The sequence below is a fragment of the Tachysurus vachellii genome, chromosome 4, assembly GCF_030014155.1.
Source record: "Tachysurus vachellii isolate PV-2020 chromosome 4, HZAU_Pvac_v1, whole genome shotgun sequence".
Taxonomy (NCBI): domain Eukaryota; kingdom Metazoa; phylum Chordata; class Actinopteri; order Siluriformes; family Bagridae; genus Tachysurus; species Tachysurus vachellii.
Genome location: NC_083463.1, coordinates 33,261,833 through 33,274,436, shown reverse-complemented (window position 1 = coordinate 33,274,436; position 12,604 = coordinate 33,261,833). Strand labels below are relative to the sequence as shown.

The following is a 12,604-nucleotide window of genomic DNA, read 5'->3' as shown; positions in this document are numbered from 1 at the left end:
TTGGAGACCTGCAACATAAATAAATAAACAAATAAATAAAATATTATTTGATCAAAATAAATAGGGAGGAAAGAGTTTCCTGGATGTGCCCATGCACAAAAAATCCCATTGGGATACCCTGTTAAAACGATCCTTTCTAAAACCTAACCCTAGGACAGGGAAAGATAGTATATCGCTTGTAGCTAAAACGTAACCATTATCTCAACCCAAAAAATTTCACGCCTAAACTCACTCTGTTCTCCTTCATGTCCGCTCTCATCTTTTAGGAGTAAATGATAGATGATATAAATGCATAGATAAAATAGGTTAATAGTTCAATAACTCAATCAATACTGAGTAGATACTTAGCTTTAGCAATAGTTAACTTCTGATTGGACATGGGACACAAGCCAAGGCTTGATCGACCTGTGGCTGGCTGCCTCAGAGGAGGGTGTACAGTGATCAAATCTGAATCTGAGGAGCACTGCCGATGATGTGTCCTAAAATTCATAAAATGTTTGTTTTTAATAACCTTAAACTCTTTAAATAAGCTAATAATTCTAAGATGAATTATTTTAATAAAATTTAAAAAAAATAATAATAAATAATAAATTAATTAATTAAATGAATAAAATGCAAGAGTAAACACACCTGGTCTCTAAAAACCTTAAAACTTGGAGACTGGCCCACTCAATCCAGTGGCTCACCTCCTTGTTACTCAACAAATCAAAGGTCTGACAGAGCGATAGCTGTGCAATAACATGCGTCGGCCCGTGCCTTTCCCTTGTCTCCCTATTCAACCGTGCAGGTTAAGACCCTGTGATGGGGGGAGTCATTGTATTCTTTCAAAACCCTAACCCTAACCCGAGGCTATGGCATTGATGGCCCGTGCATACAGGTTAGCGCTCCTAAACCAATCCTAACCCTAACCCAACCACACTTCTATCCTAATCCCAACCCTAAAACCCTAACCCACTCCTAAACCTAACCTTAACCCACTCCTCATTCTAACCCTAAAACCCTAACCGCTAACCCCAACCCTAATCGGCCTGTGCCTCATGCTTATAGCACGCTCAATCTTTGAGGGCTTCCTTCTCAGAATCAGTCCAGGTTGAATACTTGGGGCTGTGAACAGAAAAGACAAGAGGGATTATTAGTCATATTTTTTTATTAATAATTTGATTATAGTGATTGTGCACAATAGCAGGTGCATTAACAAATTATTATGACCTTATGGCAATTTTTTTTCCCCTTAGAAATTTGATAAATATAAATTTCATTGAATTTTTAGTTTAAATTGAATTATACTAATATAACATTATTATTTAGGCCTAAAAAAAGTTGAAAAAGTCCTTTGCAATTTTTTGAAAAGGCAGCTAATTTTCTAATTGGCTGGCAAGTGTGGAGTTTCAAATTCAAATGGGAAAAGGAGCCCATTGGGCCATTTGAATTTAGTCCCACCCCCGAGCTATAAAAAGAGACACCTGAGGATGCAGAGCTCATTCATTGCTTCTAGTAATTTCTCATTCCTGTTTTTTCAAGCTTTTTGTTTTGCAATTATTTATTTATTTATTTACAATCCATTTATTTCTCAATTTTTATTTTTTTATTTATTTACTTTATTTTTCTCTTTCAAAAATTTTTTTTGAACAAGCCAGCCTGAAGAAGGTTCCAAGTGAACCGAAACGTTGCAACGGTTTGTTCACACTTTTCTTTTTCAAAAACAAACATATATATTGAACACTTTTTCTAAAAATGAATAAAAATGTTTTTGCTAGAAAGAGACGGATGGACGGTGGTGACGCACAGACGCAGACGTGCCACTCAGCCCACTGTCTGGCCTATGCCCTATCAACACGGCAGAATGGAACGTCAGGCACGAGAAGAGAGAGTTCTCTTTTGCCGACGCAGTCAAATATGGCAGCCACAGACGGGCAGCCGTTACTTACCGTAATAATCCTCATCAAAGGTCTGATAGGCCAAAATTTTTGGAAACCCGGGCCCGCTTTGGGCCTGGCACCTTTGTCCCTTTGAAAAAACCCTCATAAGGGAACCACAGAAAAGACAGCAGATTCACCCACGTGGATTTCGTCCTCACCTGCAAAACAAAAACACACAATATGAACAGAACACAGAAGATGAACGCTCAGATGATCCTGATTTCATCACAAAAGCCACTACATTACTCAACATTATTAAACTTGTACACCACCAAAACAGTGTTAGCCATGAGCAGCCTGTGGGAATTAAAAGAATTGAGAAAAATCTGGCAGATGTCATCAGGCCAGCCTTGTCAAACTCCACAACACAGGCTCTCATCGAAGGCAATGCTAAAAATTGGGCATACACAACCATGCTTATCCTAAAAAACCACTATGAGGATGCATTGGTGCAAGAAATGGCTAAACTCCAGCATTTCTCTTCCCAGGGCTGGGATAAATGCTTCAATACTGCCATCTTGTGGGCAAAACGGAGCTTAGGCATGAGACTAAAAGACAAATCCATACATGAAGCTCATGCATTGGCAGGGGAGAAGTGGCAGGCCACTGGTTTTTCTACTGACTCTGAGGAACAGAGTGAGACAGTGGGGAGTCAAAATATCTCTCCCACTCCTCCCCTTACAGAAAATACAGTGGCTAAAAATACTATAGTTGTGCAGGCTGTTGTACACAGGGGGACGGATGCACAGCCTTTGACCGAAACATCCACCCCAGTACCAGAAAGACAGACAAAAGTTTCCTCCACCATGACAGAGCCACAGAATGACTGGTCCCCCATGAGACAGGAGGACTCAGACAGCCATCGGGATGTGGAACAAAATTTTCCGGCCTCACCGAAAGAACAACGTACCCCCCCGCTCTTGTCCTAATAAGGATGGGGAAGGGGACGGATGTGAAATGGAAAATTTTGAGGCACAGAGTGAGCCCGAGTCCTGATAAAATCACTAGCCTTAGGACAGCCACACAGGCCCGTTTAAGCGTTGAAGTCAGCACTCCTTTGGGAACACAGCGTGTCTCCAAGGGGGACGGACCGAACAGGCACATAAGCACATCCAGAAAGATGGTCGATTGGAAGCTCACGGTCCGAAAAAGGTGGCTGATTGTCGGTGACTCTAACCTGTCCAGAATTCCTCCATTTAAAAACCCAGATCTCCAAATAGAGAGCTATCCAGGGGCCAATTTCAGACATATGGAGACAGTGATCAATAAAAATTCTCCCTCCACTGATGTGGAACACGTGATGTTGTCGTTAGGGATCAACAGCCGAGCACAGAATGCCAAAGACACTGCCATTAAGCAGATGCAGGCAGCCTTAAGGGCAGCTAAAGATAAATTTCCTCTGGCACAAATTTGGGTGTTTTTTCAGGTAAGCTTCCAACAAAAGAGCAGACACAACTATCCTAAATAGACATATCTTGCCCAACCTGAAACACATCACAGCCCTGTCCAGATCTGAGTTTCACACGGACAGTGATAATATACACTGGACAGTGGACACAGCCAAAAACAAGCTCAACCACTGGCTTCATTTTTTAAATTAGACATCCCCGCGAGCCTGCATGCACAGGAGGGGAATCAGAATGTGGTAATTCTATCAAAAAAGTTTCATATCACTCCCCCACAACTTAGTCTGCTCATGAAAGGCCTGACATTCATTCCATCAGGCATGATGGGCAGAAATCATCACGAAATACAAACACGATACGATCTACAACAATACCATAGGAGAATGAAACTGGCCGCTTATTTCCAAAATGAGACAGACTCGAACCCTCCTCCTTTTACACCCAAATCAGACTGGGTCCCGCCCGAAGATAAATTACCTACAGAACTTCACACATTATTCCAAGCTGATTTAAAATATCTTAAACATTTCAGATTGTCCCAGAATGAACCCAGCCTCAGTCAGGAGGAAATAGATGCTCTAATGGAATTGAGGGAAAACAAACATATTATCAAGCCAGCTGATAAAGGCAGCGCTATTGTAATATGGGACAGAGAACAATACCTTTGGGAGGGATATAGACAATTACTTGAATATTACAAAAAATTAGAAAAACCTATCTATTTAGACACAATACTTATGATTAAGTGTATAGTTCAATCCCTATACAAGAAGAAATTTATTAATGCAAAACAGAAAGCCTACCTATTGGGGAACGGGGAGCCCAGAAGTAGGAGGTTTTACATGCTCCCAAAAATACATAAAGACCAATCTAAATGGGGCGAACCGTACGAGATCCCCCCAGGGAGGCCTATAGTGTCGGATTGCGGCAGCGAGACGTACTATACTACTGATGTGGTGTCCTGAAATTCATAAAAAGACCATTTAACCTTCAAATAGGCCAATAATTTAAAATACTAAAAATTATTTTTTTTATAATAATATTGAGGACTTACCTGCTCAGCCTAGTGGCTCACCTCCTCTTTACTCATCAAAGGCCCAGTTGGGACAATAAACAATGAAACAAAGCTCTGCCTAACCCTAACAGTGCAATAACATGCAGCAGCCAGTGCCCTATCCTTCAAAAACCTAATCCTAGCCCTAACCCAAGGCAAAGCAGCAGCTGCACTTGCTCAGGAAAAACAACCCAGCGTGTAAGCTGCTTGTGTCCTTTTACTGCTCGAACATTAAAAGCATGGTAGTGTGCTGCATTTCAGTATAGAAGTCAAGCAGGCAAGAGAGCAACAAAAAAAAAACCCCTGTACTGCATTTGAGGCAAGTCTTTCACAATTAATGTAGGATAATAAGTTAGTCAGTAAGTGAACATTGAAAAGCAAAACCATGTTTGTAGTACAATTCAATTCTTTATATTGCCATAAAACATTTACTCTGCATTTAACTGCACCCAATCAATACAGCTTATGTCTGAGCTTGGGGATCATGTAGAAATAATTTCATCACCAGAATTAAAACAGGAGAACAGCAGATATTGGTTATAGTAGCTTACCCCTTTAGCCAGTGTCAAGCAAAATGGATATGAATATGCTCAAACCCCTTGTCAAAGATCAGGTTTCTCTTCCAGCAAGGGGGAGGGAAAAAAAGGCACTACACTTCAAGAGCTCATTTAATTGCATTTAAAAGCAACACATTTAATTTTATACACAATACAAACAAAAACACCGTCAAAGCTTTAAAAACGTAAAATTACAAGATTGGTTTCAGTTACAAGCTTGCACTAAAATATTTAAAAACATTGTTACAAACTGCGTTTAGGCAACACAGCACGAAATAGTGAAGTTCCTCTCGCTTGGATGAAGGTCACAATTAGTTTTTTGTCAGTAACCTCCATATGAGCAAAGCCACCAAGTGTAGAGGACTTTCCTGTGAAGAACTTCAGAGTGTCTCGAGGAACAGAGTTTCGATGCCGCATGTCTGGGTCAATGAAGTTTCCTGCACCACTCACGACATAACCAACACTGGACTCCTTGAAGTACTGAAACAAAGTATCAAGATATTCTTACAGCTACAAATCGATCAATTTCCAAGCCAAAGCTCAGCTCACTCTTACCAACTCATTGAACTGTCCTACAGAACCAAGGGCAGCTGTAGGAGAAACCATGGCTACAGAAACAGGGAATGATTTGAGTTAAGGGCCTTGCTCAAGGGCTAAGGAGTGCTGATGCTAGAATTTAACACCATATAAGCAGTAGTGCATTGCCACATCCATCAAGCTACCACAGTGTTTGGATTAGTGGACCGAAGTCCTACAAAAGGATTACACCCAAAAACAGGGCCATGTTCTGCACAAGATATACCAAATTTATCAAAACATACCATTAACAAATCCTTAAGATATTGTTTACATTCCAAGTTCAAGCTTCAAGTGTAAAAACCTACCTGAAGGTTGTGATCATGTCCACACAGGTAAGCTGTGACTTTGTACTTCACCAGCAAGGGGTGAAGCCTTCTCAGCAGACAGTCAGTGGGCCCATGTTTGGACACGGACCAGACAGGATAATGACCAGCCACAAGGAGGAAGTCAGCTGTGGAGCGCTGCAGACGTTCCTGCAGCCACAGTAGTTGCCGGTTAGCCAACACACTGCTTGCTGGGCCACTTGGCTTTCCATCCTGGAAGTCATCAGTGTTTCCACAAAGAAGCACCGTGTCCAACATTAGCACCTGCAGAATGCCAGCAGTGTGTGGGATGTTGAAGTTCAGTTCGTAGTAATAATATGGGAAATTCCTGAAAGAAAAAGGATGTGCACTAAAATAGAGGCTAGAAATAGTTATAGAATAATTTGAGGGGTAGTTACCAGTTAGTAAAACATTGAGCAATCACGGACAACAATAACATGGAAAATTCACTCAATTGCTAGTCCACCAGGATCAAAAAAAAAAAAAAAAAAAGAAGTTAGGAATACTACACAAGTGCTGGTACAGATGGGCTGTTCTAGAAGCTCAGGCAAGCCCATCTGGCACCAACAATTATGCAAAACCATAGAGGGGAAATTCCTCTCCCCTCATACACACCCATGCTGCCTTGGTTCTATAATTGCATGATTAAGTGTACAGGTATTCCTCAGTGGCAAGTGAGTGAAATTTGTTGAATTTGATGCTGCAAATTTCTATATACCAAAGACAAGACAAGTATAAATGGAAAAAGTTGTCTAACCATCGTTGGGACATTTTGCTGTACTGGATCTGGGCACGAACATTTCCTGCATGGTCATGGTTGCCAGCAACAACATACCATGGAATATTTAGAGATTTAGCAGTGTAGACATTCTCAAAAGTCTCCTAAAACAGAAAGTCAGAATTAAGACCAGGGTTAGATTACAGTTTCAAAAGAAAATGCAGTTCGGTCATCCAAACTGGTGGGAAAACAAAACAAAACCTTCACTTAAATTGCTGAATGCACACAAGCTTTTTTTTGCTGCAACTACATTCTAGTACTTCAACTGCAGCACTACACTAATAATTCAGCAGTTATCTTACAACATCCGTTTACAAGTCATTAGCTTAGTTTGGGTTAGTCAAAAGATTGACACGAACAGAGCCATTTTTTGGAAACTGCACATACCTGAAATCTAGGATCATCCACACTCTTCACACCTCTGTAATAAAAGTTATCTCCAAGTGCTAAAACAAAATCAGCGCCAAGGTGCTCAGCAGTTCGGCCCATTTCCCGTGCTGTAGCCCACTCAACAGGCGTGACAAAAGGTGCATTAGGCAAACCACCCCAGTCACCAACTACCAGGAACCGGATGGATGATCGATTAGCTGTAAAACAGAATCACAACAAAAGAGACAGATTTTCAGTGCATTTGCATATTCTCCATGCAAGACATACACCCTCAAAGTCTAACTTAACTAGTAGTAACTCAGCTACAGAATTCTCAATCACTTTATTTCAATAAACTTCAAACACAAACAAATAAATACTCAGCATTCACACCAGGGAAAGGGGAAGCTGGAACAAAACATCTCCAATAAACTGGCACCAAAGCAGCTGAAGATATACTTCTTTAAAACATTTTCCAGTTGCATGTATTTTGTACACAAGCAGTTACCTTTATAAGAAAAAAAAAAAAAAAAATCCAGTTTCTGCAAAAAGTATTTTACACAATGCTAAAACAAGATTCAGAGTAATGTCATGAGATGCAGTCAGAAACAGTTTTTAATCTTAAGTAACCTAACTTACTACCTTCTGATTCCATGCCATGAAATGGAGGAGGAGAGCAAATAGAAACAGGAAGGAGGATCAAGAGAATGGAGACCAGCTGGGAAGCCATCTACAGAGACAGACACACGGTCACCATCAAACCAATTGTAACTACAGCACTCCACATTTTACACCAAAATACATGGACAAAATTAAAATGACTTAGAACCAAAACCACAGAGGCATACTGCTAAAAATATCTAGATATAAAGTAATTAATCCTGCATCACCATGAGAGAGTCTTCCAGTTACCACAACCTTCCTGTTCACCTTCTTGCTCTACTCCACAAGCTCAAGCACACATGCCTTTACTTCTTGTTTTAAATGTTTTTGTTCTCACACTCAGCTTAATCCACTCATCTGCTCATTATCTCTCTCTCTCTCTCTCTCTCTCTCTCTCTCTCTCACACACACACACACACACACACACACACACTCAATCACTTACTAATTCCTGGAAAAGGCAAGGCAAGTTTATTTGTATAGCACATTTCATACACAGAGGTCATTCTAAGTGCTTTACATAGAAATTAGAAAACAGTTTACAAGAGAGAAAAAAATATATATGTAAAAATAAGAGACACACGATAAAATCATAATAAAAACAAAGAACAATTAAAGAAAATAAATGTGATTTCAATAAAAAAACAGCTTAAAATATGTTAAAAAGAATAAAACAGGAGTAAAAGTGATTAGGATAAAAAGTGCAGTCAGTGTGAAGCAGCACAGTGATCATTTAGTAAATGCAGAGTTAAACAGATGTGTTTTTAATCTTGATTTAAAAGTGTCTACTGTTGAAGCACATCTATAGGTGGCGTAATAACTAAATGCTGACGCACCTTGTTTTGAGTGAACCCTTGGTATCTCTAACTGACCTGATCCTATTGATCTGAGTCATCTGTTTGGTTTATATTCAGTTAGCATATCTGTCATGTATTTCGGTCCTAAGCCATGAAGTGATTTATAAATGAGTAACAATACTTTAAAATCTATTCTAAATGGAACTGGAAGCCAGTGTAAGGACCTGAGGACTGGAGTGATGTGCTCAGATTTTTTGGTTCTGGTCAGAATTCTGGCAGCAGCGTTCTGTATGAGCTGCAGCTGTCTAATGGTCTTTTTGGGGATCCCAGTAAGGAGTCCATTGCAATAATCCACCCTGCTGGTGATGAAAGCATGGACAAGTTTCTCTAAGTCCTGTCTTGAGACAAAACATCTAATTCTGGCTATATTTCTGAGATGGTAGTAAGCTGATTTGCTTATCGCTTTCACATGGCCACTGAAATTAAGGTCAGACTCTAAAATTACACCAAGATTTCTGACTTTATTTTGTGTCTTTAGGCCCCTAGAGTCAAGGTGTGTGTTAACCTTGAGAGTTTCATCTTAATTTCCAAATACAATGACTTCGGTTTTGTCTTTGTTTAACTGGAGGAAGTTTTGACGCATCCAACTGTTAATTTCATCAATGCACTTACATAGAGAGTCAATGGGGCTGTAGTCATTAGGGGACAGGGCTAAGTATATCTGGGTGTCATCTGCATAGCTGTGGTGAGCAATTTGGTTCTTTTTCATTATTTGACCAATTGGGAGCATATACAAATGAAAGAGAAGCGGTGCAAGAATTGAGCCCTGTGGGACTCCACATGTCATGGATGTCCACTCAGATTTATGGTTACCTATGTTCACATAGTAACCTCTCCCTTTTAGGTATGATTTAAACCATTTGAGGACCATCCCAGAAAGCCGTACAGAGTGTTCCAGTCTATGTAAGAGTATGGTGTGATGTACCGTGTCAAAGGCAGCACTAAGGTCTAGTAGCACCAGCACTGATATTTTACCTGAATCAGAGTTTAAGCGAATATCATTTATTATCTTTATGAGCACTGTCTCTGTGTGTGATGCTGGCGGAAACCAGATTGAAAATTGTCCATTTGAGATTAAGAATTTGTTCAGCTGATTGAAGATTTGAGATTGGTCTGTAGTTGCTATGTATGGTTTTGTCTAGGTTACTCTTTTTTAAGAGAGGCTTAACAACTGCCGTATTTAGGGACTCTGAAAAAGTGCCTGTGAGCAGAGAAGTATTTACTATTTTTAAGAGGTCAGTTTCTAAACAGTTAAGTACCTTTTTGAGAAAGGATGTGGGGGGGGGGGTGTCAAGGCTGCACGTTGATGCTTTAAGATGTTGTACTGTTTCTTCCAAGGTTTTTATATCAATTATGTCAAATTCTGAGAAAATGACAAATTTTTGAGGTTGTTGTAATGAGGTCTGACTGACCACATTACAATATGAGGCCGTATTTATTGCCATTCTGATATTACTGATTTTCTCAGAGAAAAAGGTTGCAAACTCATTGCATTTGTTGTCAGAGAGCATTTCACTGGGAACTTGATTTGGGGGGTTTGTTAGTCTCTCTACAGTAGAGTGCGAATGTTGTTTATGTTGTTTATGTAATGTAAAGAGTGCGAGTGTTGTTTATGTTGTTGTTTATAATGTTTGAGAAGAAGATCTGTCTAGCTGTGCCTAGTTCTACATTGAAAGCACGAAGACTGTCCTTATAGATGCTATAATGTACTTCAAGTTTTGTTTTCCGCCACATACGTTCAGCTTTTCTGCATGTTCTTTTCATGCTCTGTACAGCTGTTGTGTTTCTCCAAGGTGCTTTACATCTGCCAGTGATCATCCTGACCTTTACTGGAGCTATACCATCAATAGCATCTTTAACTTTTAAGTTAAAATTTAGAGTCTGCCGATATGTTTGGCAACATTGATATAGCATTCATAAATACCTCACTGGTGTTTTCATTTATGAACCTTTTTTTGACATAGACAGATCTAGCATCAGTGGCAGGACAGATCAATAAATCAAAGTAAACACAGAAATGGTCAGATAGCGCTTCATCCTTGATAACAGTGGATGAAATGTTTAGACCCTTGCTAATGAGCAGATCAAGAGTGTGTCCCCTATTGTGTGTAGGACCTTGCACGTGCTGGGTCAGATCAAAAGTCTTTAAAACATTTAACAGTTCAATTGCAGTATTGTTTTCTGCATTGTCTATATGAATGTTGAAATCTCCAGCAATAACAAAATAATCAGATTCAGAGGAGATTGTTGATAAAAGTTCTGTGAATTCATCAACACATGTTGGGGTGTATTTGGGAGGCCTATAAATAATTGTAAACAGAATGCGTGGTGTACCTTTTAGAGCAATACACAAATATTCAAAAGACTGGTAATCACCAAGTAACACTTGCTTGCATTGAAAGGCATCTTTGAATAAAGCAGCTATTCCTCCACCTCTTCTAACAGCTCTACAGACACTTATAAAAGTAAAGTTGGGTGGTGCTGATTCATTGAGGACTGTAGCGCTGCAGCTGTCATCTAACCAGGTTTCATTTAGAAACATGAAGTCCAGGTTGTTAGTGGTGATAAGATCATTAACTAAAAATGATTTGTTCTTTAATGAACGGATGTTCAGAAGTGCTAATTTAACAGTAACTGGTTTTGGCCCTGTATCCATCTCAGAATGACGTCTAATAGGCAGTAGATTAGATAGAATTGTCGTGCGGCTGGAGAGGGCCTTCGTCTTTCTATCACATATCAGGACAGAGATAGGGAAAGCTAAAGGGACATCGGGCTCCCGCATGTTCTGAAAACATTTCTGATTGTTACTGCTGTCATAGCGGGGACCCAACACATATCAGTTACCAGTGCTGTTTGCAGATGAGGGCTGGTGTGATCCCTGACGTTGAGGCAGAGGTCGGAGTGCTCTCTCAGATGGAGGGGGAGGGCAGGCTGGGCCCGGAGGCTTTGGTGGTTGTGGAGCCCGCCGTTTCATGGTTGATATTTGGGGACTCGCAGCAATAGAGGTTCCAGCGGATACCAGTTTCTCCATTTTCTCTGAAAAGCACAGAAGTGGTGATGTTGGAGAGAAGGAGAGAGAGTGTGACGACATCAGCTGTGATTCTGGTGTTCCTGGAGGCTGCGGAGTGTTATCTTGTTTTTCCTGGTTGTTATCCACAGAAACGTCCTTGGGTGTCGATTCACCATCCAGCTGTAGTGAGGTCTGTGGGTCAGACCTGAGCTGTGTCTGTGAACAGTAGTTGTTGTAGCTGCGGAGTTTTATCCTTGTCAACTGAATGTCCATCCAGGCATTGGTGCGAAATCCTGTGGTCATTTAGGCCGTCCAGGAGTGGACTGGCACACTCAGCTGATGAATGAAGAAGGGAGAAAAAGATATTGTCTTTAAGCAACCTAGCACCTAGTTTGTTTGGGTGGATACCATCTGTGTTAAAAAGTTGCCTTTGACTCCAGAAGATATTAAAATTGTCAATGTAATTCAGTCCTCTCATGGTGCAGGTTTTTTGCAGCCATGAATTTAAACTTGGTAGCCGAGAAAACATATTTGTTCCTCTGGCTGGGAGAGGTCCACTGATGAATGATTGAACTTTCAGTCTTGCAAGTGTTTCTAAAAGTTCATTGAAATCCCTCTTAAGGAGCTCAGACTGCTCTTTCCCACATGTATGACAATCCGACTGACAGACTTATGTTTCATCAGAATGTTGCAAGGTTCCTTATTAACATCAGAAACCGTTGCCTGAGGGAAACAGTATTTACAGGTAGCCTTGCTTCCAATGTTTCTGATAATAGAGTCACCCGCTATCATCGTGCTTGGCTCGGCTGCTGTCTGAGTGGAGCGCCGCTGCCTGTATGATATTGAGCGTCTGTTAGCTCTGTTAGCTACTGGCTGATGTGATCTGTGTCCATTTACATTTGGGGATTCTTCGCCCAAACTCACTACTGCTTCATATCTATTTTCAATCCGCACAGGGGGTGGGAGAATACCAGTAGGTGATGCTAATGCAGCAATTTGTGACACTCGTGAAAGTCTAATGTCTTGAACACCTTTGGGTCTCGCACTCTGTTTATGCCATCGGTTTGTGTCCTCAATTACTTTAGGTTT

At 40.5% G+C, this 12,604-nt stretch overlaps 1 protein-coding gene and 1 long non-coding RNA gene across 2 annotated transcripts; both read right to left on the bottom strand.

Annotated features, from left to right (window-relative positions):
- Window positions 1–974: 974 nt before the first annotated feature.
- LOC132844076 (uncharacterized) lies at window positions 975–4,517 on the bottom strand. Its single transcript, XR_009648330.1, has 3 exons — window positions 4,380–4,517; window positions 1,929–2,077; window positions 975–1,104 (listed from the first exon to the last, which is right to left on the bottom strand). It is a non-coding gene; the product is annotated as an uncharacterized LOC132844076 (long non-coding RNA).
- Window positions 4,518–5,043: 526 nt separating this feature from the next.
- On the bottom strand, window positions 5,044–8,001 carry acp5a (acid phosphatase 5a, tartrate resistant). The gene is made up of 6 exons (XM_060867241.1): window positions 7,876–8,001; window positions 7,628–7,715; window positions 7,004–7,203; window positions 6,596–6,720; window positions 5,821–6,166; window positions 5,044–5,416 (listed from the first exon to the last, which is right to left on the bottom strand). Exons 1-6 carry the CDS (start codon window positions 7,876–7,878, stop codon window positions 5,180–5,182), a joined length of 999 nt encoding a protein of 332 aa, XP_060723224.1. The 5' UTR covers window positions 7,879–8,001; the 3' UTR covers window positions 5,044–5,179.
- Between the last annotated feature and the right edge of the window lie 4,603 nt (window positions 8,002–12,604).

Bases quoted from the DNA above. Each gene is read 5' to 3' on its own strand.
- acp5a (XM_060867241.1), bottom strand. The intron at 6,167-6,595 runs GTTAGACAACTT...TTTTTCTTTCAG, and splicing joins AGCAAAATGTCCCAACGATG to GAATTTCCCATATTATTACT. The intron at 5,417-5,820 runs GTAGGTTTTTAC...ACTTTGTTTCAG, and splicing joins GACATGATCACAACCTTCAG to TACTTCAAGGAGTCCAGTGT.